General features: G+C 42.6%; 2 protein-coding genes across 2 annotated transcripts; both read right to left on the bottom strand.

Annotated features, from left to right (window-relative positions):
* Positions 1–704: 704 nt before the first annotated feature.
* On the bottom strand, positions 705–4,713 carry MPEG1 (macrophage expressed 1; the record flags this gene model as incomplete). The annotated part of the gene is made up of 1 exon (XM_082627605.1): positions 705–4,713. One exon carries the CDS (start codon positions 4,711–4,713, stop codon positions 2,560–2,562), a length of 2,154 nt encoding a protein of 717 aa, XP_082483731.1. The 3' UTR covers positions 705–2,559.
* A 17,195-nt stretch (positions 4,714–21,908) lies between these two features.
* LOC309808741 (olfactory receptor 5A1-like) lies at positions 21,909–23,506 on the bottom strand (the record flags this gene model as incomplete). The annotated part of the gene is given in 2 exon segments (XM_082629337.1): positions 21,909–22,666; positions 22,669–23,506. Coding segments are annotated over 2 exon segments (1,029 nt in total). The 5' UTR covers positions 22,940–23,506.
* Positions 23,507–25,787: the final 2,281 nt, after the last annotated feature.

Here is a 25,787-nt window from a genome sequence, read left to right as displayed (position 1 = left end):
CGTCAACCTGCTTTCTGTAGACCAGTACACCGACCTGTGAGGCATTTGGGTTACCTCCCCAAGTCCGTAAGCAAGCACAAGCCCGTCCACTGAACGGGATAGTCCCTTTTTCTAAGTTTTTCACATCTTTTCTACCCACACGTTTGACCAAGTTACCTAGCTTGACTTCTTGTTCCTCTAAAGGAACAGACCATGTGGCAGGGGAAGTAAGTAAGTGAAACTGTGGGGGAAAGACCGTCTTAAAAGCCATGAACGTTTGCTTCTTAAAGTTCCCTTCACCTGACTACAATATCGTGTATGTTTCAATAGTTTACAGGCTGTTGTTTTTCAAATACATGTTTAGTATTGATCATCTCGATACTAATGAGATCACAAAAATACAATGCAATTGCAAAGCCGCCTTTGTCACCCAAGTGTGTCTCTATTTCTGATAGTCTGTGGAGTGTGGTTAGTTTTTCCGCAGATGCCAGCCTGAGCCAGCCAGTCAGGAAAGCAGGATTCTGAAAGCAGAGCCTGTGAACCCCTCATGGAGGTTCTGATTTTGTAAAGTGAATTGATGAATGTAAGCCGCAGACTCCCTCATTCTGATTTCCTGTGGATGAACAGTCGGACAGAGTATTCCTTAAGTACACATTTTAATGCATATTTATGTGCAACGTTGTTAGAAATATAAGTTGGTGCAGAACTTTTCATTTCAACGGGCAGTTAGTGCATTAAAAGTCTGGGAGGCTTTAGCTATACTTGGTCTCTCTGACTCAGTAATCTTCAAAGAATTCACGGGGAAGTCAGTATTGGCAGGAAAGTGGTTAGCTTGGCTGAAACATACCCACAAAACACCCAGAGCTTAAGGAGAACATGTTAATGCTTAAGAAGCAGGGGTTTGGTAGAGAGGTTGTAGAAATCAGTGTCTCTGGCTGAGAGCATGACTCAAATTCTGTGAATCATTTCCCTGTATCACAGTGCGAGATGAATGTGTGACGCCCCCTCCCATCTCCCCACCATCTGGGATGCTTCAAGCTCCTCAGAAGAAGGACCTAATATAAGCCTAAACTCTTGACTGTGAATGTTAATGAGGACAGGACAAATTATCCTTCATAAAAGATAACTCACCAATGACATTTGATTTGGTGAAGAAATATGTAACTCTAAAAAATGTTGCAGAAGAATATTAACAGATTCACCCTAATAATTACAATTAGGTGAGACTTTTGAAAATTGGGCAAAGCCCCAACCGCCAAGTAACAATCATGTGTCATGCTAGATGTCCCAGGGAAGTCAGCATGGAACTGAAATAAATGTGTCACAGATGACATTGGATGCCTTTTTCGTTTCATTTAAAAGAATTGATTTGATCATGTCAACCCCCTTTCTGCTGGAAAAAAAAATAAATAAGGGTAGGGGACATCATTGGTATTTTTTATTCTGTTTAGGTTTTAGGGATGAAGTGACACTTAGGTGTGGGCTTACTTTGACTTCTTGAGTTTTTCTTATCTCCCACCCCCAGAAAAATGCAGACTTCTTGTTGGAATGTGGTGTGTGTGTGTGTGTGTGTGTGTTCGAGGGTGTGCATGTGATGGAAGGACCTGAAAGGGGAATGGCCATCCATGGAAGAGAAAGGGATTGTACCTTGGTAACAGAAAATGAGATGGTAATGCTTGATCTATCCAAACCTGCAGCTCCTTTCTTTGCCCATTAATGATGAGCTAAGAGGACAAAACCAAGTAGCTGGTTGTGGGTAAGAATTTCAATTTCCCATGAGCACCAGAATCTTTTCTAGTTTTTACCCTTTCTTCACTCACTCCTGGTCTCCAAACCATCCCTTCTCCCTTGACCTCCTAATAGAAGTTAATATGTTAAAATGTTTTCTGAGGACTTTATGACACTAGTCTGAAGTCCAAGAGTGGCCTCGTCTCAGTAAGTCTTAACTGTGGTGAAGTTGGAGAAAGTGGGCCTAGTATAGGCACCATCTCTTGGTTCAGATGATGTTGAGAGGACCCAGAGGAGATGACACAGTTCATCAATGCAGAACCCTCAAAGCTGAAAAGCAATAGCCAAGCAGGACCTCCCGTGTCTTCTGGGGGCTCTGTCCGCCTCCAGGAGCATGAAATCCAGACAGCTTTTTAAAAACAGAAAATGGTGGGAGGGTAACACGTAAAGGCATAAATTCTTAGAGCTCGTGAACTGGAAACCATGGCTGACCTCAGATTAAATGCGTCTTCAAATTCAAATATCAACATTCTCTCTCCTCTCTTTTTACACATGGGCATTCAGGTGAAGATACTTAATGATGCAGGTAGAGAAAAGACAACTCCCTCGTGTTTTAGGCTCCAGGAGGACTTTTGCTTAAAAAGTCACATCTGTTCTCCAACTCCTCCCCCAACTTTGTCCACGTAGCTCTATTCATTTTCTGGCCCAAAGACCAAAGAAAGTCACAAAGTTATACCTGCCTTTTGTTGCATTTGCCACATCAATACTTAGGAAAGCAGAAGTGGAAAGAAAAAATGAAAGACATGCTTGAAGCTCTGGCTGCAGATGAGAGAAATAGTTTCCTAGGAGAGCCTAGGCTGGACTCTGCACCTGTTCTTGGTCAAGGACGTCTCCATTCACGGCCGTGTCTCTAACCAAACTCTCCCTCTCATCTTGGACCACCTGGTATCCCCTCTTCTTGTACTTCCGGGTGCCATAGATGGCCAGGGCAATGACAGCTGCCAGGACGGTGGTGACCCCCAGTGTGACCCCGGCTGCGGCCCCTCCAGACAGACCACTACCATCCCCATGGATGACCTTCATGGCCCTGCGAAGCTCAAGAGGCTCTCCAAGCCTCCACTGGTGGGTCTGGGAATCTTTAATCCAGGAGCTTGCAGTCTCAAGATTAGTCACTATGACAGTGTTGGTGGCAGCCTGACTCATGAGGGGTGGTTGGGTATAAGGTGGGAGCCTGACGGGAGGCAGAGACCCTCCTGTAAAAAGCCCGGCTTTGACGCAGTAAGACACTTGGCACCCATCACTGATGAGGGCTAGGTGTTGGCTGAAACCCCCCGGACACTTTTTTAGAGAAGGTGCCCTTAAATCTTTGTACGTGGCAGAATCCACCAAGGGGTTCCCAACGGCACAGCTAAAGAACCCACCAAATGGGACAGAAAACCTATATCCCAACTCATAGTCCTGAGAGGCACATACCTTGAGGTTTTCAAAAAGTCTCAATGGAAAATAGCCAGCTGGGCATGACTGTGCATTTGTCAAAGGGTTGATGCTCTTACCGCTGAAGAGGCCACCAAAAAGTAGTCCTGAGTTTTCAGGTACTTGGCCGCTGGCCACGCACCAAAAAGCCCTAAATTCTGCCTTGGCCACCCGGAAGACATCTTCACACACCGTCTTGCAGAAGATGAGGAGGGTACACTTCCGTGGACACTCGAGGTGGTTGTAACCCTCCTCATGGGTCTGGGATAGCAGCTGGACTGGGGTGTAGCCAGAGGGGCAGGAGAAATCGCCAGTGAGTGGATTCCTCTGCTCCAAGTTTCGGCAGAGTTGGACAACCTCATTCCCTGAGAACTGGCTGCATTCCTGGTAAACCCCACCAAAGGAGAAATTGGTCATTTTCCCCTCGCAAGAGCCATCATCAATGTTGGCCTGGAAATTGAAGTTGGGCGAGTTGATATCTGTGCAGCCGGGGTAGGTGTTGAATGTGTAATAGCATCTCACAGCAGTTTCCACTGTCTTAGACAGCTTTTTCACCAAGGGTCCTGGCAAGTCAGGCAGCCTGTCAGGGTTGATGAAGAAATACAGAGGCAGGCCAGCTCGGTCCATGGCCACCAGGTGGTTGGTGATGCCCTGTTGCCAGGCCTGGAGGGTGATGCCTGGGTAAAAAGGAAGCCCTCCAATGCTTTGCACCCTGGAGTTGGTTCGGTTGGAGAGGTAGCTCTTGGTGAAGGCGTTCTGGGAGGTGTGGTTCTCCTCAAATTTGAAGTTCACGATGTTTAGGAAGGTGATTCCAGCGGACGCTGTCACTGCACTGCGGCTGCTCTGGCTGTCCTGGAGCAAGGAAGATCTGATGTGGTCCTCCTGAATGAGAGCAGCCCCTGCATCCACACTGGTGATGACATGGGTACCATAGTTGAGGACCAGCAGTTCCGCCAAGTAGGTGGCCATCCGTGTCTGGTTGTTCTCCAGACGCTCAGAGATGTCCATGAGCTCCTTCTTAAACCCCCAGCTTAGCTCTGCATCTGGGTTGATTTTGACTGTGTAGACCAGGTTTCTTACCTGAACCTGGGTAGTTACAGCTTGGTCCTTCACCTGATGGGTCTTCATCCTCTGGAACTCAGGGGAGAACTTGCCATTGACTTTGGAAAAAAGGGAGAGCTCCATGTTGATGGAGTAAGAGGTGCTACTCTGGTAATTCTCCCAGGACTCCAGGATTTTTGAGTTCATCTCCAGGTTGCTCTCTTTCTGGGGAATGGTAAAGACCTCATCAGGGACGATGTACTGTCCATCCTCTGTGGTCCTGCAGTGGGTGTAAGTCAAGCTCATCACCCGTCCCATGTCCACATTCCGCAGATTATCCCAGCCGCCTCCAGGTAAGACTGCCAGAACAGGTAGTTTTAAGGTATTCTTGCATTTTTGAAATCCATCCTCATCTGTGTCTCCCAGAGATTTGTTCATTTTAGCCCATGCTGCCACTGCCCAGATAAGGATGGCACCCCTGAAGCTGGTCATGGCTCAGACAGCCCCACCCAGCCTGGCACACTAGCACTAAGTAGCAGCCAGCAAGCTTGGGGCAGACTGAACTGATGGGAAAGAAAGCCGTTGCTGAAACAAAAAGTTCAGCAGCTCTCCTAAAGCCACTAGTTCCTCTTTAGGCTAATCTAATGGCAAAATGGGGAAATGAGAGTCGATTGAATATTAAGGTCCATCAGGACGTTTAAAAAGTTGTGTTGTACTAGATATGCAAACTTAGCCCTATACCCTTACCAGTTAACTACCCTAACTGCCCCCAACCTCCCCCAGGACTGGTTATTCTGCAGCAGTAGTGGGCACTCAGAAAAAGTGCAACCACACACTTTGCTTTTACCCCCAGGAGAGTTTTCCAGCTTTGAAAGAAAGCTTTGGTTTTGTTTTCTGTTCACTCTCTTGATGTTTCAGCTTTTCCCTGACTACTCTCTTCTGGGACTTCAATACCAGTTTCCTTTTCCTGTGTGTACAGTTGGCAATAAGCTGGTACCTACTATTATAACTTCAATTTTTTCATTCCATTGTTAAGTGCATGTAACCAGGATAGGTGCGTAAAAATGAATGGGGCTCTTCATTACTCAATTTTTTAAAGCAACAATTCATTTATTATATTATTAGGAGAAGATAATTTCCTGAATTTGCTTCTGTACGCTAATGTTAAGTCTATTAAACCCCATAATTTAGAGCAGTGTTTCCAGGCCCATTGATCTAGAACCAGGTTTAATTGAAGCCCAGCTCTGTCAATTCTTTGGGACAACCAGTACACTTAGTGGGAACCAGGGAATCCAGAGGAGTTAATGGAAACTCCCAATTTCACCCTTATGGCTCCCCAAATCATACCATGAAACAGATGCAGTGCTGAGACTGAAAAAGTCATGTTTCAATGTACAGGTCACCTGTATGCATTCTCGAAAGAAGGTTTCAAGGAACTGAATTACCACAGATTGTCACTGATGCAGCTGACAAGTGTTTTCAGAAATAATGAGGCCAGTTGCCTAGCTTCACAGGCTGAGCATCACTAGTTATTCAAACCTTGATGTAGAGCTGCCATATGATCCTGCAATCCCACTCCTGGGCATATTATCTGGAGAAAACTCTAATTCAAAAAGATACATGCACCCCAATGTTCATTGCAGCACTATTTACAATAGCCAGGACATGGAAACAGCCTAAATGTCCATTGACAGATGAATGGGTAAAGAAGATGTGGAACATACATACAATGGAATACTACTCAGCCATAAAAAGAATGAAATCATGCTATTTGCAGCAACGTGGATGGACCTAGAGATTATCATACTAAGTGAGGTAAGTCAGACAGAGATCAATAAATACCATATGATATCACTTATATGTGGAACCTAATATACGACACAAATGAATTTATCTATGAAACAGACACAGACTCACAGACAGAGAGAACAGACTTGTGGTTCCCAAGGGGGAGGGGGAGTGGGGGAAGGATGGATTGGAGTTTGGGATTAGCAGATGCAAACTATTATATATAGGATGGATAAACAACAAGGTCCTACTGTATAGCACAGGGAACTATATTCAGTATCCTGTGATAAACCATATTGGAAAAGAATATGAAAAAGAAAATATATATATATATATCTGAATCACTTTGCTGTATAGTAGAAATTAACACAAAATTGTAAATCAACTCTACTTGAATAAAATAAATTAAAAAAAAAAAACCTTGATAGTATTCTGTGAACCCAGAAATACCACATTCTGGGTCTATTCATGCCTCAGTTATCATGCTCTGGGGAATTCACTTACTTTCAAGAGGGATTAATTTATGAACCAGTGTCCATTTTCTACTTGGCTAGAGAAGCAAGCCTCTGTACAGGATGTCCTGGTTAATTTATAAATCAGTTAGTTATAAATTTATAGCTCAGTAAAGTGATCCTAGAATTAGAAAAATTAGAGTTGAAAGCCCTTGAGTACTTCCAGTAAGTCTGTTGAAATATCCAGATACTTCTCTTCAAACTGTTTCAGGGCTAGTTCATCAGAATTAGAAAACTCACTTACACTGTTATGAAGACATGCTGACAATTTCTTACTTTTTGTTTTGGCTTAAATAGATCCTGGTGAGACTTCACTCTTCTTCAGTGAAAATACAAGCAAGGTGAATATAGATAATTCTATATTCAGGTGTTCCTATATCTCTAAAGACTTAGTCATTGTCATTTACTTTTGGACAGCCTTCCTCTTCACTTTTATCATAGCAAAAGAAAATTGGAAATGACTAAAAGGGCCAAAAAAGAGTGAAGTTATATTACATCCATATGACAAAACATTTTACAGCCATCATAATTATATTTTCAAACAATTTTAATAACATGAGAAATTCTTATGCCATAATGTTATGTGAAAAAGGCATGACATACATTCAATATGACCTCAACCATGTACAAATGTAACTAGAGGAATATACACCAACTGACCCATTGACAGTAATTACATCTAGTAGGTAGGTTTTATGAATTATTTAAATTTTTTCCACTCTTCTCTACATTTTGAGTTTTCAACAATACGCATGTTTTTACTCATTTAACAAAATTTTATTGAGAATCTACCAAGTACCAAACACAGGGATGGGTAACCATCACTTTTGTACTCAGAAAAGTAAGCAGCAAATATACATTTAAAAAACAAAAGAAACCAAATATTTCTGGAATTTCCATATACCTGAGATGATCCAAAGCCTATGACTGTGTTTGCTGTGCTCAAGGAAGTTCTCTTTTCAATTCATGGGGAAAAAATGAAAGAAGAAGTGCAAATGGGAATTTCAGCTCAACTTAAATTTGCACGCCACCAGCAGCAATTGCTGCTTGTAATGGTCACATGGGAGGAATCGACCTCCAAGAGTTTGACCAGAGCATTTCACCCATTCTTGTCTTGCTTTACTCTGCTCACCAGCAATTTCTTCCACTTTTTCTTGTCCTGAAAGGCACAGGCAACCGCATAAATGCTCCAAATGGCCACTCTCGAGGGCTTGTGTCTAAAAGCTAAACTTTGGTCTCTAAAAAGAAAAAGGCAACTTTTCTACAAAAGTTATGCATCTGCATTGCAAGAGAGTGATTTCACTTCCTCCAAAAAGAGGCAAGAGGGAAGTCCCACATCTGCTTTCTTTCTCAGTTTGAGCACGTGCTTTCTGACACCAACTTATGCAGAGCCAAACCATGATTCATGTCTGAGGTTCAGTTCTGTGTGGGCTTGGAGCTGGTCCAGGTGTTCCCTACTTCTGCATTTCACCTGTGGTCTGAAATAGGGAGGAACGTTTGGCTGTGTTTGCAGGGACCATCCCCTTTCTTATTTTTAGCAGGAATCTAGGAAACTGGATTTAGCAGGAGTCTGAAATCTGACAGTCAAATAGTCCCTAAATGGATCAAAAAGCTATGATTCTTAACGACTCTGGAATAAACTTGGTTCTGGCAAATCCAGGAGGAATCAGTAACAACGGGACAATATTTTCTTTTCTGAACAGTTGATTGCTAACCTAATGCTTTGAGAATTGCTTTGTCAGCTCCTTCTCCTCAGAGACTATTCTTCTCATCAGGACTGTTTATGTCCTGACCACAAAAATCAGAACACAGTGGTTTCTTGATTCCTTTTCATCTTGTGAGAAAAAAACCCCGAAGGCCCATGTGAAATTCTGCATATTCCCAATAAATATGCCAGAATTTGGCCACCTCGACCATTTTATTTCTTTTCTCTATTAACATTTGTCCCTCATGTTGTTTCTAATTCTTTTCCTCCTCATTAACTTTTCCCCTTCTGCTCTTTTTTTTTCTCTTTGCCATTTCCATATTTAGGTTTGGAGGACACAAGTCTGTGATTTAATGTGATATTTCCACTGCACTAATGAAGAAGGAAATCTTAATGTGGCAGAGACTTCCTCTTTAAGCTACCACTTCCCTATTGCATGTCATGGCAGACATCACTAATCAATCACACCATTAATTCCACTGAGCTCTGAGGCTGCCTCATTGTCATTCTTAGCCCAGTTCCACAGAACATTCTAAAGGAAGCCTATTTCACCCACCCCTTAAATAAACACTTACTGAGCACCTATTACTCAGACACCCATTGTAGGTACCATTTTTGCTGTAGCCAATGTCAAATTTAATGCTCTTTTAAGAGTCTAGCTGAGCAGGTGTGCCCTTGGAACCACTGCTTCCTTTTTTTCTCCTCTCCAAGCTAAGCTCCACTGGATTGAGCAGTTAGGACCAACCCATCCCCCTCCCCATCAGCTTTCAGGTTTCCTAATGACACCAGTTTAATATGAAGAATGCCTCTTATATTCTCCTTGAGCTGAAAGCAGCTAAACACAAAGATCTTTGCCCACAACAGGACTGGAAACACAGTGGGATTTCTCTTATTCCCTTGTTTCTTAGTCCCCGAGCATTGCCTGTCATGTAACTCCTCTTTGGAGGAAGATTTGAGCAAAAGAAGTGATTGAGTGGCGTCTGGACTCTGGACTGCTGCCAGAGTTCACATTTCTATACTTGTTTCATTATTGGGTAACACAAAACCAATCTAACATTCAATCTTTTGCTCTTTTACTGCAGGATCTTCAGAGGGCCTTCAAGCAGAGATGAAGTAAAAATTGCCACCATTTTTCTTTCTACCTGAAATAACCATGGAAAAAGTGAGTTAGGGGAGGTTGTTCTTCCATCATGGAATTATGTGGAATTGGGAGCTTTGGGTCCTCCACTGAAATATTCCTATTGTCTTTACTACTTCTTTGTGATCTAAATATGAAATTAAGAGCATGGGCTGGGTTGTGAGTCTATTCAATCTCTAGACTTTGTTTTGCTTTGTACAGTCCCTCAGAATATCTCAACAGCTAGACTGATGTGCATAGATGTGAAATAGAGGTTTCAGAATTGAAATATAGGTAATATCCTGGCTCCATATGTGACTTAGGGCAAGTTCTAGAGTCTCCCTAAGCCCCCATCTCCTCAACTGTGACACATAAATAGCATCTACCTCTATGCAGTAGATGAAGTTGTTGAGAGGATTAACAGAAGCCATGCATGTAAAGCTCTGTATGACCCAAGCAAGAGCTCACTGTATATCAGCTTTTAGCTTTGCTGGACTTGTTGCTGCAGGTTTCAGACGACCCTGTAGTTCAATCCTCACAGGATGGGAATGGGAGTAAAGCCGTATTAGAGCATCTCAGGAGCTTGACTTTTTTCTGCTCATCCATTTGATAGCATGGGAAGTCCTACTGACTCAGAGAGACCACCTGAATATTTTTTATTAATATCCTGAACAAAGATATGCATATCTTTAAGGAAAACAATATAGTAGCCATGCCATCTAGATTAACAACACAGGTAAATCAGAAATGACTGGATGCTTTATCAAAGAATTCATTTCAGGAGTCTCTTAGAATGGGATTAACAAACTTTTTATGTAAACGGCCAGCTGGTAAATTTTTCAGGCTTTGCAACCAAATGGTCTCTGTGGTAACTACTCAACTCTGCCATTGTACTGCAAAAGTTGATGATGCATGGGACTTCCCTGGTGATCCAGTGAGTAAGACTCCACGCTCCCAATGCAGGGGACCCAGTTTCAATCCCTGGTTGGGGAACTAGATCCTGCATGCATGCCACAACTCAGAGTCCGCATGCCACAGTTAGAAGTCCGAATGCCGCAGCTAAGAAGTCGGTATGCCACAACAAAGATCCCACGTGCCACAACTAAGACCTGGCACAGCCAAGATAAATGAATTTTTTAAAAAAGTAGATGATATATAAATGCATGGGCATGACTGTGTTCCAATAAATCGTTACAAAAACAAGTGGGGGCTGAGTTTTGCCTCGGGTCTGCAGTTTACTGACATCCAATTTAGAATCATAGAATTATGGAATCCCATGATTGGAAAGGACGTCTCTCTCAGCCCAGTGCTTGAGCCTCCTCCAATACTGTCTTACAAAGCGGTCATCCACCCTCTGCTTGGATGCCTCCATGGCGGGGTGGCCTCCTACCTACAGTCTGTGGCAGTTCTGATTCTTAGAAACTTGTTGCTTCAGCTGAGCCCAAATTGTCTGTGTGATCTCTGGTGGCTGAAATAATATTTCTGTGCTGTGGCCATCTTGACAGTGATGTTGCGTTCTAGATGCAAGCAAGAGAAGGTTGTTGGCTTAGAAGATGCCCACCAGCCTGGAACTCCTGGAGAGTATGACTATGTCTATCTTGTTTAATGACTAATGAGAATGGATAAAGACCACAATGTGAAGGTCCTAGGGACCTCCTGCTGGGACAGTTATTCCTTCATTGGTGGATCATGGGGAACTTCAGGTGTTTCCAGGGCAGGGACCAGGGTGGATAGGGTGAGCTTAGAGAAGCACATGTTAACTTAGAAGGAGAAATTATTTCAATAATCTCACAACTTAGTCACATGAATACCAGCCTTCCCTAGAAGAGCATCTGGTACCTACTAGGTAGTCAATAAATATTTGCTGGAAAGATTAACTGAATAAATGAATGAATGTAAAAACTTTGCAATTCTAGAACTCTATTAATGAGATTCAAAAATAGTCAGTGGTAGAACAGCTACAAGCCCCAAGGTAATAGGAACAAAAGGACAAGACATCCCATTTAGGAAAGGCATTTAGTTTATATTTGAAGCTGACAAGAATCCACATCCCAGAAATTATTTTATGCCAACATTCCGAGGCCTGTAAAAATTGGGACTAGAGAGACACAAAAAGACAAACATTATATGGTTCCAACTTATATGAGGTACTGAAACCGAGCAGGACCCTGTGGGGCTCCTGGGCACGAAAACCTTTCTAGGTCCCCCATTTCTTGTTTGTAGGGAACAGGCTTCAGCCTCCATGACCTTCCCTGAGTTGCTAATCAAGGAAGGGAGAGAATGCAGAGACAAGGGAGGCACAGTCAAGAAACAATAGTGCAGCCTTGGGACAGGATCCTGGTTCAACCTCAAGGGATACACGTAACAATATCTTTGAGCTCTTCTTTTTTTCTTTTCTTTTCTTTTTTTTTATGTGGACCATTTTTAAAGTCTTGATTGAATTTGTTACAATATTGCTTCTGTTTTGTGTTTTGATTTTTGGCCTTGAGGCATGTGAGATCTTAGCTCCCCGACCAGGGATCGAATGAACCTGCACCCCCTGCATTGGAAGGTGAAGTCTTAACCTCTGGACTGCCAGGGAAGTTCCTCTTTGAGCTCTTCTGCAGAACTAAAACCCCCAACAAATGGAAGATAACTACTTGATGAAACATTCTTCATTCTAGAGAGAAGGTCGCAGTTTGATAACCTCGAGAACCACAGAAGCTCATCAGGAGGGCACCTGAGGCCAAATTAAAGGAGCGCAGTCCCTTTATACAGCAACCCTACCCTTGAACCATTGCTATAAAACTCCTCACCAAATCCCACCAGGTTGGGTCACACAGTTTTGTTTTTGTGTGTGTGTGTGTGTGGTACGCGGGCCTCTCACTGTGGTGGCCTCTCCCGTTGTGGAGCACAGGCTCCGGACGCGCAGGCTCAGCGGCCATGGCTCACGGGCCCAGCCGCTCCGCGGCATGTGGGATCTTCCCGGACCGGGGCACAAGCCCATGTCCCCTGCACCGGCAGGCAGACTCTCAACCACTGCGCCACCAGGGAAGCCCATGTCACACAGTTTTGAGGGCATTAGTCTGCTGTGTCCCCCTTTGCTTGACAAAACAATAAAGCTGTTCTTTTCTACTTCACCCAAAACTCTGTCTCTGAGATGCAATTCGGCACCGGTGCACAGAGGCCGAGTTTCAGCATCAGTACCTGGAAGCAGCAAATTCATAAAGACAGAAAGTAGAAAGGGGTTGGGGCAGAGAAGAATAAGGGGTGCGAAAATGCAAGAAAAATTTGACAATGTGTATTTACTTGGGGTGTTGCAGAGGCAAACTCGAATTGAAGAGCTGCCTTTTGAGATGTAGGCAAAAACACAGCTAAAGGCAGTTACACAAACTTGAAGTCCTCTGTCTGGGTGCTGAGCAGAGCATGCTGTTTATTCAGATTGAACTACTCCCCAGATTCTCCAGGCTAAATCTTTCTTCAGCTGCAGTAGCCTCCCAAACCCTCAGATACTTCCCCTGCGAAGAGTTCTGGCTGGTCCTCCAACCCCTCACCTCCAAAGACCACTTGGCCTCTCCCAGGAGGAGGTCTGGGCTCTGGCATAGCCTCCACCTGACCCACAGCAAGGGGAAGGTTGCTTGATTTAGCAGATATGAATGTGGGATGCCCAATTACATTTAAATTCCAGTTAAACAACAAATAATTTTTTAGTCAAAGTATGTCCCATGCAACACTGGGGGTATACTTACACTCAGAAAAATATTCATTGTTTATCTAAAACTCAAATTTGGGAATTCCTTAGTGGTCCAGTGGTTAAAACTTGCGCTTTCACTGACATGGACTGGGGTTCGATCCCTGGTTGGTGAACTAAGATCCCACAAGCTGTGCAGCCAAAAACAAATATAAAAATAAATAAAATTACTAAAAAAAAATCCCAGCAAATAAAATTCAAATTTAACTGAGCATCCTATATTGTATCTGGAGGCCCTAAACACTACTGGACCGAAAGATGCTTGGTTCCTTCTCACTTCTGAGCTCACATGAAGCACTGGGCCACCAGATGTGGGATGTGGCTTCTCCCGTAGTTAGTAAGAGAATACTGGATAATGCAGCCCAGAAATACAGAGGACTTATCCTTGTGCTAGTGACACTGAGAGATAGGAGGAATCTGGCACATAATTTGCTCTTCGTTTCTCCCTCCGGTGGACTATTTTGAGGACTGGTGGTTGTGTGTGCTCTCTCTGAAGACATTTGCACGACTAAACAATTGCCTGTGTCTTTCCTTAAACCATGATCAGCTCAGTAATACACCTTAGACTTCCCTCCTTTGTCCTTAGACTTCCTTTGTCTCCTTTGCTGCCTTACCTCCCTTTTCCTTTTACATTTGCTGCCCTGGGGTTGTACCTCCCAATGAAACATTAATTAATGTAGAGTATTAATTATTATTATAATGTTCCTCTATGTACTCCATAGCATCCCTTGCGTATATCACTATTTTAATGGACTTTTTGTTTGACTCTCTCCCCTAGTAAACTGTAAGCTCCTAATGGGAAGAGATCATGTTTTTCCGGTTCATCATTGTATTACCCGAGGCTGGTGCTATATGTGGTACATAGCAGATACCCAATCAATATACGTTACTATGGAATGAATAAACAAGTGAATAAAGCCAACAAAGCTGATAAGATTTCTAGAACATGTCCTCAGTAAATCAGGTCTTGAGTGGTTGGGAATGAATACTTGAGCTGAAGCAAAATTATTATAGGATTTTTGTTTCAACTTACATTAGTATCTTTGAGCACTTACTCTGAGGCTAGCTTGTGTGACTTGTATTTCTTATTACAAAAATTTAATTTGGTTTTCTGGTCTGTAGTTGTGTCTTGGTGAATTTGGGAGGGCGTAAGCTTAGTGTCTTATATAATACATGAATCATAAGAGCCCAGACGGAATGTTCCTATGTGCCAACTCCTTCTGCCTTATTTACGTCTGATCTGGTATTTAAAGCTTTGATCCTGCAGGACTGAACCCACACCTATTTGCATACCCACCTTGGTCCCCATCCCTGCCAAGTATCTGCATCTAGTGAAGCTGGCCTTGGGGTACTTGGTCCTCACCCCATTCCTTTTCCCTTTCCCTCTCCCTAACCTTCCTATGCAATGTGCCCTGGAGGGTAGAACAGAGGTTAAGGAGGAAGGAGCAACAATCACAGAACTGACTTGCCCAATTCTGATAACATTTGCATTCTGCTGACAGTCAAGAGAAGGACTAAGGAAAATAGGGGAAGAATAGGAAAGAAAAACAGGTCAGTATAATGCAAAATGGTGATAGGAGGGGTTTATTAAAAAATTCTAGAGGACCTCCCTTGTGGTCCAGTACTTAGGACTCCATGCTTCCAATGCAGGGGGTGCGGGTTCGATCCTTGATCAGGGAACAAAGATCCCACATGTTGTGCAGCATGGCCAAAAAAAAAAATCTAGTTATTCGAACACCAAACCTGAGCTTTGCTAATAAGAGTCAGAGCCCTGATTTGGGGTTTTCCTGGGTCTTAAGTAGGCTTTTCTGCCCCGCTTTCCTCCTGGTCTTCTCTTGAAGCTAGGTTTTTAATTTCTATCTTGGGAAATTAGGGCATCGTGGGGCAGTAAAAGTAGCACAGGGTTAGAAATATGGAGACTTGGATTCTATTCCTCATTCTATACTAACCTGCTGGTGACCTTAGGCAAGTCATTTCCCCTTTCTCTCTGTTTCCCAATCTGTAAAATAAGAAGGTGTGTTGAGGTCCTTCCCAGCATCTTCGTGATGCACGAGTCTGCATTCCAGTTACAACTTGCCTCAATTTGAAAGCTATGGCTGCGATCTTTTATTTTAAAAGTTTTAGAAGATTTTGTTTCGTGCAGGCCATGGCGTGTATGTTCTCCCGTGTTGTTCCTGTTGATACTTCCTCTTGGTGACATTTCCCTGTGTGGTTTGTCATTTGTGACTCTAACCCCTTTTCCACTGAGGTTTGCTGTGCAAGGCTGGTTTGCACCGGTTTGTTCAGCTGTTCCTCCAAGGTGGTTTTCATTTTGTCTCTGCTGAGGCCTTATAATCATACTGGACCAGAGTTTGTGTTAATTTCTTGGTTTGGAGTCGATGTGAACTAAGACCTTCCATCTGTGTCAATACAGGCCTGGGGTTCTCTGACCTCTGGTAAGATGGCAGGAATCCTAGCCATTTTCCACGGGCACGTGGGTGGAGTTTTCCTTATCCGCAGGTGGTGGCAAAGGCAGTGCTTCTTGACTCCCAGGATGGTTCCAGCCTCCCTTGAACATTGTACTCAGGACCAGTGGCCTGGGTGATCTCCCACAGCCCTTAAAGCCCCAATACCCTGCTCTGAGGTCGGCATCTGGCTCCGAGTGTCCCTCAGCCACAGGCTTAAGTACCCACTCGCTGCTCTGATTGTGAGTGCTCTCTTTCTAGCACCCGCAGATTTCCCTTTCTTGGTTTTGAGCTTGAATCTTTGTGTTTGTGGAAATGGGTCTGTGCCTGTGTGTCTAAGGTGTGGGAGTCTCCCCTGGGTCAGCTCAACCAGCCAAATCCTCTCTTGTTATGATTATTTTGTACTGTTAACTTTTTCATAGGTATAATGGGGGTGCGGGCACAAGGGCTTTGGAGGACAACCTTCCTGCTGTCATGTCCCTTCCTCCCAGTAGAAGAACACCTTCACTGAAGTCTGAGACCCTGTCTACAGAGGGGACAGCTCTCCTTCTGCAGGGAGGGTCAGGCTCCTAATGTGGTCTGCGCTCCCTCTCCCTGCGTCCCCTGGAGGAAGATGGAGACCATCTTGAACAGCTTCCTCAGGAGGTGACGAGAACAGAGTGCTTCACGAGGCACCGGGGCGCGGAGAGCAGCTGGTTACCGCGTGAGTGAGACGGAGGGAGGGGAGGATGGAGAAAGATCTCAGACCGATTTTACAGACAGACAGCAGGATGTCAACGAGAACCGTTTCCTTCCCTCCTTCCACTTCATTTCCACACTTATGTGTGTGTGTATGTGTGTGAGAGTGTGTACTGTGTGAGTGCGTGTATGTGTGAGTGTATGTTTATGAGTGTGTATGTGTGTGTATGTGTTTGTTAGTGCATGTGAGTGTGTATGTATGTGTGTATGTGTGAACATGTGTCTGTGTGTATGTGTGTAGTGTGTATGTGTGTGTGTCTGTGTGTATGTGTGTGTATGTAGTGTGTGTATGTCTGTGTGTATGTGTGTGTAGTGGGTGTATATGTGTGTTGTGTGTGTATGTGTCTGTGTGTGTAGTGTGTGTGTGTGTATGTGTCTGTGTGTGTCTGTGTATGTGTGTGCATGTGTGTGTCTCTGTGTGTATGTGTGTAGTGTGTGTGTCTGTGTCTGTGTGTTTTTGTGTCTGTGTGTGTATGTCTGTGTGTGTGTGTGTGTGTGTGTGTGTGTGTGTGTGTGTGTGTGTGTGGAGAGAAAAATGCATGGTCAAGACACAGGGAGGTGGGAGAACTCAGTTTGAATCCCAGCCTGGTTGTTCTCTTGCAAATTGCTTCTCTCCTCTGGGCTTTTTTTTTTTTTTTTTTTCAAGTTTAACTGGGTATCCTGTATTTTTTTTTTATTAGTTTCTGCTTTATAACAAAATGAATCAGTCATACATATACCTCTGTTCCCACATCCCTTCCCTTATGCATCTCCCTCCCTCCCACCCTCCCCATCCCACCCCTCCAGGCGGTCACAAAGCACCGAGCTGATCTCCCTGTGCTCTGCGGCTGCTTCCCACTATCTATCTACCTTACGTTTGGTACTGTATATATGTCCATGCCTCTCTTTCGCTTTGTCACAGCTTACCCTTCCCCCTCCCCATCCTCTGGGCTTTTATTTCCTAATTCTAATTCCCCAAATTAGAGGATTGTATTAAATTTGTAGATTATAAACATGATTTTAGCTGTGGAACCCTTATTTTCAGATGCAGTCTTTCATGGAAAAGAAGAGCTGCCTCCGATGAACAAGGGCCAGAGCCCCAAAGCCCCATGGCTTCATTTCCTTCTCACCACTTGGAGGAAGCAGATCACCAGGGTCCCTGGAATACAGTTTGAAAACTGCCAGACTATGTACAGTTTCTACAGTTTCTTCCAGCTGGGGCATTATAATTATGATGAGAAGGAGAAAACTCTCCCTAGCCATGAGATTCATGAGACAGAGCTGAAGTGGCAAGATTTCCCTGAAAACAGGAAGTCAAAGCTGCCGAACTGTGAAGCAATATGGTTTTTAGACCATATTGCATTCTTTCTTATAGAACCTTGCACCTCAGTTTGGGTAATTTTTTGATGGTAATGACCAGCTGTTGTGTAGACATGGGAAGATTGCTGGGCTAGAAAGAAGTACTTTCAGTAGCCAGCTGTGAGTCATTTGCAAATTATTTCACCACCCAGAGGCTCAGTCCTTTATTTGTGAAAGAGGGGAGTGGAATAGACTAGTCACTAGGAGATCACTGACGACTAAAAATGTTCGGAGATAGAGCAAATTATTAATGTACTCACAAAAACTTATTGTGCAAATACTACCTGTCAGGTACCACTTGCTCTGCATGGAGATTATAGTCTAAAGGGAAGACAGACACTGAACAATGATGCTTTATATGGAAAAGGAAGTACAGGGTTATAAATGACCAGAGAGGAAGGTCTCAACCTGGTCCTCCACCCCAAGGTGGTCCTCCAAGACAGACAGAGATAGAGACAGACAGAGACACAGGGAGACACAGAGGTAGAAGGAGATAGACACAGAGAGACAGAGACAGATGAGAGAAGCAGAGAGAAAGAAATAGAAAGAGACAGAGAGAGAATGGGGAGAGTGATGGAAAAGGCATCTTGGATGACTACAGATTAGGGAGATAAATTTGATTTCAGCTAAGGTTAGAGATATAGGTGACCCAAAGAACCAAAATGGATTCACTTTCTAATGCACCGACCTGGTGGGTAAAGCAAACTCTTTGGTTATCTTTATATTCTCCTTGGCTCCAAAATGTTTGAGCAAGCAGCTTGCAAAGATATATAAAATGTACAAAATAACAGATTAAAAGAGTGGTGAAAGAAAAAAGCAGATTTGCAGAGTAGAGCCAGGAGTATGAATAAAAGTGCTCATCAGAGTTACCTAAATTCTTGCTACAGATGAGTCACAAATTTTACTCAAAACTTCTCAGCAACCAATGTAGAAAGAGCTCGTGTTTCCATATTCAATGATGCAATTCACTGTGTTAATGGGACAAATATGGAAAAATTGTTGATAGGAAAGCAGTTAGAGAGTAAAATTCTTCTGGGGTCCTCCACTATAAACCATTCACTATGGATGCTGATACAATGTTGTCTGCTAAATTCTTTTTTATCTGGCTTCATCCAGAGGGAAACTTCAAAGCATCAACCTGCCCTGCCTCTTATTATCCCCCTAACCCTGATATCTTGATACATTGCCTCTTAAGACTTTTCCTTCACCAGAGCCTACAACACAACTGGTCATTTCTTTATCTGAATATAGAAACAGATGCTGTAAGTTGGGTTGGAGCTTCATTACTATTGTTACCTTTGAAGAACATTATTCATTCAATTTTGGTTTTGTCTTAACATTTTGGTTTCTCCTTGTTTCATAGTTATTTGGGAATAAAACCATTCATAAAATTGTTCCATTAACAAATCTATTTTTGAATAATGCTTTTTAAATTATTGTTTTAAATAAAGCTCCTGGTATAGAACTTAAGTGGTGATCGTACTGAAACTAATCCTAACTATTTAACAGAAGTCAGTCAGTCCTCCTTTCTCTTTATGCACTGAAATCAGGCCTGACTTGAGAAATTAGTCATTTTTTGTTTTTCTGTTTTTTTTTCTTTTTTAAAGAATTTGCTTTAATATTTCCTTCATCTCTGGATGATGCCAAGCATACATGTAAGAATATGTATTTTCAACTAATGGCCTTGGTGTCATGTAGACATGCACTTAGGATCTCCTTAGCTTGTTAGTGTGTGCCTCTGTGTACGTTATGTAACCTCCTTCCCGAGTCTTACATATCTCATCTCTTAGATAAAGAGGATTAACACCCCTATCTCATAGTGTCGTTGTGAAAACTAAAGAAAAAACAATTGTGTATATTAGAGACTTTCTGTAGTAAGTAAATGAGGACAATAAACGATCCTATCTAATAGGACCATTTCGAGGATTAAAAGAATACATTTAAAGAGGCATCAGGGAGGGAAAAAAAATCAGTTTGATAGTATCATCCTTCACCAAGGGTATGAAGAGATAGCTGCCTACACATTGCTGACAGGAGGGTCCATTGGTAGCCACTCTAGAGAGAACTTGGCAGTGTCTATTAAAATTTAAAAATATACATGTCCTATAAGCAGCAATTCAACTTCTCAGTTTCTACCATAAAAGTGCATATTACCAGGAAGTGTATGTACAAACATGCATGTTGCAACACTGTTTGTAATAAACTAGCAAAAACTGGACACTACCTAAATGTCCATCAGGGAGGAATAGGTACGTAAATTTTGGCATATCAATTCTATGAAACAATGAAAAAGACTAAGGTAGATTTATATGTATAATATGGAAAGAGGTCCAGGAAATAATGATTGCATTTTAAAAAATCAAGGTATAGAATGATGATTCAATATGATTTCATTTATGTGAATACATAGAGAGCCACATAAAGCAGTACGATATATTTTTGATTGGTACATATATGAATGTTATTAAGCAGAAAAAGTATAAATTTACATGTCTGCCAACATAAATCATAGCCACCTCTTGGGGAGACCAGGAAGGGATTAAAACTGAGGGTTCTGGTTTAAACATTCCTTTACCTATGGTGTTTTAATTTTTTTTAATAGGGAATTTGTATGTTATAGTGTTGAAATGAAGTTTTTAAAAGCTTCTGGGAACAATGTCTGGCATATAATAAGCTTCTAATAAGTGTTAATTCCTTCCTTTGGCATAAAATCTCTAAATCATCTACCAAGTGAATTTGGATTTATTTATTCATTTATTTAACAAATATTTATTAACACAGAGTTTGTCCCAGTCATAGCCTATGCTTCAGGGAAACAGTAGAGAGTAGTTTACAACTTGAGTAGAAGGAAGATAAATAAACAAGAAAAAAATAGTAGTGTTGTAGGAGCTGATGGATGAAATAGAGGGTGCTATGGGAATACACTGCAGTAACTCTTTACTATGTCTGGAGAAGTCAAGGACCAAGGAAGGCTTTACAGACAAACTTCAAAGTCATACCCCTCCTATACATAAACTCCCAGTAATCCAAGTGGTCAGAGAATGGATCAAATACCAGCATGAACTGGAAGAAGAACTGAAGCAGAAGAGTTATAGCCAAAGTTGATGCAACTTAGGAAAGGCTGTCACGATTCACCATGATTTATATACACAACCACTAAAGAAGCAAGACTTCATAAATGTTTGTCCTTTGCGCAAGAACCATCTTGTAGAATAGGACCAAAGACAAATTAAAATCCTCATTCAATTCTGCTGCAAACTCACCGACTTGGTTGTCCTATCTCAAATCATGTCATAGAGATCTGGGATAGGACATAGAAGGGGCCCCTTCTGAGATAATGCATGAAAATGAAAGCAGGGGTGCCAGAATCATGGAACAGGCTGCATTCAAATTCTGGAGCAACAGTAGAAAAGATACAAACTCTACTATATGGAGTGAAAGTAAATTGGGGATGAGGTGAGAACAGAGAGTAAGTCAAATATCCACACAAGAGCAAGAGTGAAAGCTGGTCTAGGGAACGGATATGGAATCAGAGCTGCCAGAGGAAGACTCTCTTCTCTGACTCTATTCCTTAAATCAGGTCCCACCCAGTCACTAGGCAGTTTCAGCCAAGAAAATTAACCGTATGGCATTCTGCTCTCCTTTAGAGCTTCTCCCTTACCCTTATCTCTGCTCTTTGCTCACTGTGATTTCACATCTTTGGATCTGCTGGTTTAGGTCCCTATTTATGACCCCACAGTTGTGACCCTGGTCTCTTTTCACACTCGGTTTACAGGTACCCTATTGCTTTGCTGGCTCCGAGTAACCACTGCTGAGCCCCATTCAATGAGGGCTCTCAGGTCAGAGAGTCAGCCTTCCTGGTCAGTACCAACCTTTGGATAGGTAGGTATCCAAGGCAAAGGGAACAAAAAATTTGTCCCAAATAGTGAATGGACTGGTATGAGTGGTGTTTTGTAAACAGGTCTCTAATCAATGCTCATGGTCCTAGGCCATGCCCCAGCTGGCTCTAAGGCATCCTGGACACAGCACCTGAGGCCATAAAGCTAAGGAATATCATAGCAAAGCATATTTATTTTCTATTGCAAGTGATCAAAATTGAAACCCTACCAGTCTATGAAAAGAAAAGTAAAAGGAAGAAACAAACCTTTGTAGAGCCTAATTATGCAGTAGACATGTAGGTGGGGGATCTTATTTGAAAGAGCTTCTTTAATTTATTATTCAGATTCCTATTATTACTACTACTAAGTGGGCCACTTATTATTATGATTGCATATAGCAAAACTTAAGGTTTTTTTGTTTGTTTTTTCTTTTAAACTCAAGGAACTATAAGACACAGAGAGGACATCTGCTTCTTTCTCTCCTTGAGCTTTTTCAATGCATCTTTGATCTCCTTGTTTCTCAGACTATATATGATGGGGCTCAGCATGGGAATCACAGCTCTATAGAGCATGGACACCACCTTATCTTGGTCTAATGAGTAACCAGCACTAGAATGGAGATATGAGAAGAGACCAGAGCCATAGAAGAGAATCACTGTGGTCAGGTGAAAGGAACAGGTGTTGAAAGCCTTTGTTGGCCCTTGGGTTGAATGGATCTTCCTGACAGCAGCAATGATGTAGCCATAGGAAACCAGGACAACAAGAGCTGAAGTCCCACCAACTGTACACACAACAAGAAAGTTCACTACCTGGCTGAGGAAGGTACTAGAACAAGGCAAGACCAGCAGCGGTGGCAGGTCACAGAAAAAGTGGTTAATGATTCGTGGCCCACAGAAATGGAGCCAGAATATTGGTCTGGACCAATCCAGGGAGGAATCCTCAAGCGTGCGCTGTAATGGCCATCCCCAATAGATGGTGGGTGTCATGAAAGCTGTGTAGAGCAGAGGGTTGGAGATGGCAGCGTACCAGTCATATGCCATGGCTGCCAGGAGACAGCACTCTGTGCTTACCATGCCAATGAAGAAGAAAAACTGAGCATCACAGCCCACAAAGGAGATGGTCTTCTGCTCCTTGAAGAAGTCACAGAGCATCTTAAGGGCTATAGAGGAGGTGTATGGAATATCAGTGAAGGACAGTTACAAGGGAAGAAATACATGGGGAAGTGGAGGTGTGACTCCATGGCAATCAAGACAATAAGGCCCAGGTTCCAAGCCAGAGTCATGAAGTAGATCCCCAGAAACAGTACAAAGAGGGTAACCTGCCGCTCTGGATGCTCTGAAAATCCCAAAAGGATGAAACTGGTCATCATGCTGATATTCTTTCCCAGGGCCATCTCTCTTCTCTCTGCTGCCTTCAGAGCCCCAAAATGAGATTCCTGGGGCAATGAAAATCCAGGGGAAGAAACCATTTTGTTCTGTCATGGAAACATAGACGTCCCAGAGCCAGAAGAGACAGTGGAAGGCAAATGTCCTACCTCCATCCAATGCAGAAATCCCCTCTACAGCATTTATTGGGTCTTTCAAACAGATTGTTGTCACCCTGGTCTGATTCATTTGTTTATGCAAAAGTGACAGGTCCTAGGGCTTCCCTGGTGGTGCAGTGGTTGAGAGTCCGCCTGCCGATGCAGGGGACACGGGTTCGTGCCCTGGTCCGGGAAGATCCCACATGCCGCGGAGCGGCTGGGCCCGTAAGCCATGGCCGCTGAGCCTGCACGTCCGGAGCCTGTGCTCCGCAATGGGAGAGGCCACAACAGTGAGAGGCCCACATACCGAAGGGAAAAAAAAAAAAAAAAGTGACAGGTCCCAGAAGAGACTGGCAATTTTGCATTATCTGGATCATCACCTTCACTGTCAATGTCACGACTTTATCAAAGGAGGTTATTAATAGCACTTGGACTAACTACCCCCACTTTTTTTCCCAGTTGATCCAAGCATTGTGATTGGATTAATGAGCCACTCAGATTTATACTACATTTTTTTTCTTTTTCGAGAAGAAATGCCTAGAGAGTCAATTTTGTGTTTCTTATCATCATAGTCTGTTCTGACCAGGTTTTATGGGGTCAAGGTGTTCTTTTTCCTTAAAGCAGAGGAATGAAGCACTTAGAGATCTGAAAAACTGGCATCCCCTTTAGAGATTAAAGAAAGGGATAAGGAAACAAAAGTTCAACACTGTGAAACGCTTATGCTCATTTTGCACAAATATTATCAACTGATCTTGCCCCATGTGTTTGATAGAGAAATGTGGATGATGTACGAAGTAATAAAACATTACTATTAAGTTGAAAATATTCAACATACTGCTTAGGATAGTCAGGAAACAGACAAATCACAGCACAGTGTGACAGTTGCTCGAAGAGTAGTATTTGTACAGTGCCCTGGGTCCTGGACATAGCTTCTGAGAGGAGATGTGTTTGAGGAGGATTCCAACAATGAGGAAGCGGTTACCAGAATGAAAATTGTGTGTGTGAGCGGCTGACAGGTGGTTGGCTCAAGAGCTTTATATTAAAAATGGGAAAAGCATTTGTAAAAGCACAGGAGACCGTAGTGTTTGAGGAACCTTAAAAACATTCGCATGGCAGGAGTACAGGCTAAATAGAATTAAGGGACGATAATATAAGGCTACTTTTGAGAGACAGCAGGGGCTGAACAAATTGTGAAAGATCTTCAAAAGCAAAGATGGTGAGGACATTTGTTGAAATGTTTCATATATGTAATTGCATTTACTGTATATAAAATTGCACATACTATATATATATATATATATATAATTGCATATATGTGTTTACATATTCATATTTAATTTCAACCTTCTCTCCACTTCTGGACTTTCATCCCCTTTGCCCTGCCCTTTTCTTTTGATAGGACTTATCACCTCCTACTATTGCATATAATTCATTGGTTTGTTGATTATTGTCTCTCTCCCTCATCAGGAATGTAAGCTCAATGAAGACCAAGATTTTTAGGCATTTTTGTCTCTTTTGTTCACTGAAGTATCACAAGCACCTAGACCAGTGGTTAGCACATAGTAGATGCTCAATACATATTTGTTGAATAAATATCATGCTAAGGAGTTTGACCTTTCCCCTATGGCCAAAGGGAAAACATGAACATTTTATTTTTGTTTGTTTTTTAAATTTTACTTTTTTCGTAAGCAAGGAACTAGCTGTCAAGTACATGTTTAACAATATAACTGAGAGCAGTGAAGAAACAGTGTAAAAGATGGATCAGAGTGAAAGAAGGCTGAGAAGGAAGACTGGAAAGTTGCAAGAATAGAAAATTGCTTCAAAGGCCAGGAAGAAAGCTGATGATGATTTGAATTAAAATAGGTAGGTTTAGGGCTTCCCTGGTGGCACAGTGGTTGAGAGTCCACCTGCCGATGCAGGGGACACGGGTTCGAGCCCTGGTCTGGGAAGATCCCACGTGCCGCGGAGCGGCTGGGCCCGTGAGCCATGGCCGCTGAGCCTGCACGTCCGGAGCCTGTGCTCTGCAACGGGAGAGGCCACAACAGTGAGAGACTCGTGTACCACGAAAAAAAAAAAAAAAAAAAGTCTTCTGAATGACTCCAAGGGTTGGAGCTAGGACTGAATGGGTAAAATTGAGAGAGCGAAAGAGACAGAGACAGAGAAATTATAAGGAAACAATAGGACAGTCCAAAGGAAGAATGGATGTTCTGGAAAGGAGTAAATTCTCCATCACTGGAAGTAAGGGAGGAGAAGATAGTACAGTTGACAGTGATGATCTCACTTATATGTGGAATCTAAAAACCAACAAACAAACAAAGTCCTAGAAACAGAGAACAGATTGGTGGTTGCCAGAGGCAATGGGTGAAGGTGACCAAAACAAACTTCCAGTTATAAGAGAAATGAGTTCTGGAGATGTAATGTACAGCATGATGACTATAGTTAACAATAGTGCATCATATATTTAAAAGTTGCTAAGAGAGTTGATCTTAAAAGTTCTCCTCACAAGAAAAAACATTGTAACTACGTGAGGTGATGTATCTTAACTACATAAACCTATGTGGTAATCATTTCACAGTATATACCTGTACCAAATTGTTACATTGTACACCTTAAACGGATACAATGTTATGTCATTTGTATCTCAATAAAACTGGAAGAAAGTAAAATAAATAGGCTATCTGAGAGAGAGACAGAGAGACTGAATTAGTTGACCTAATGGGTTCTTCAAAATTCTAAGATTCTATGATTTTGTACAATGAGGAGAAAGAAGAAAGAAGGCTGACAGGTACTACTA

Source organism: Mesoplodon mirus (assembly GCF_964341445.2).
Source record: "Mesoplodon mirus genome assembly, chromosome: 7".
NCBI classification, from domain to species: Eukaryota; Metazoa; Chordata; class Mammalia; order Artiodactyla; family Ziphiidae; genus Mesoplodon; species Mesoplodon mirus.
Note: the sequence above shows the minus strand (reverse complement) of the source record. Positions and strands in the feature narration are given on the sequence as shown.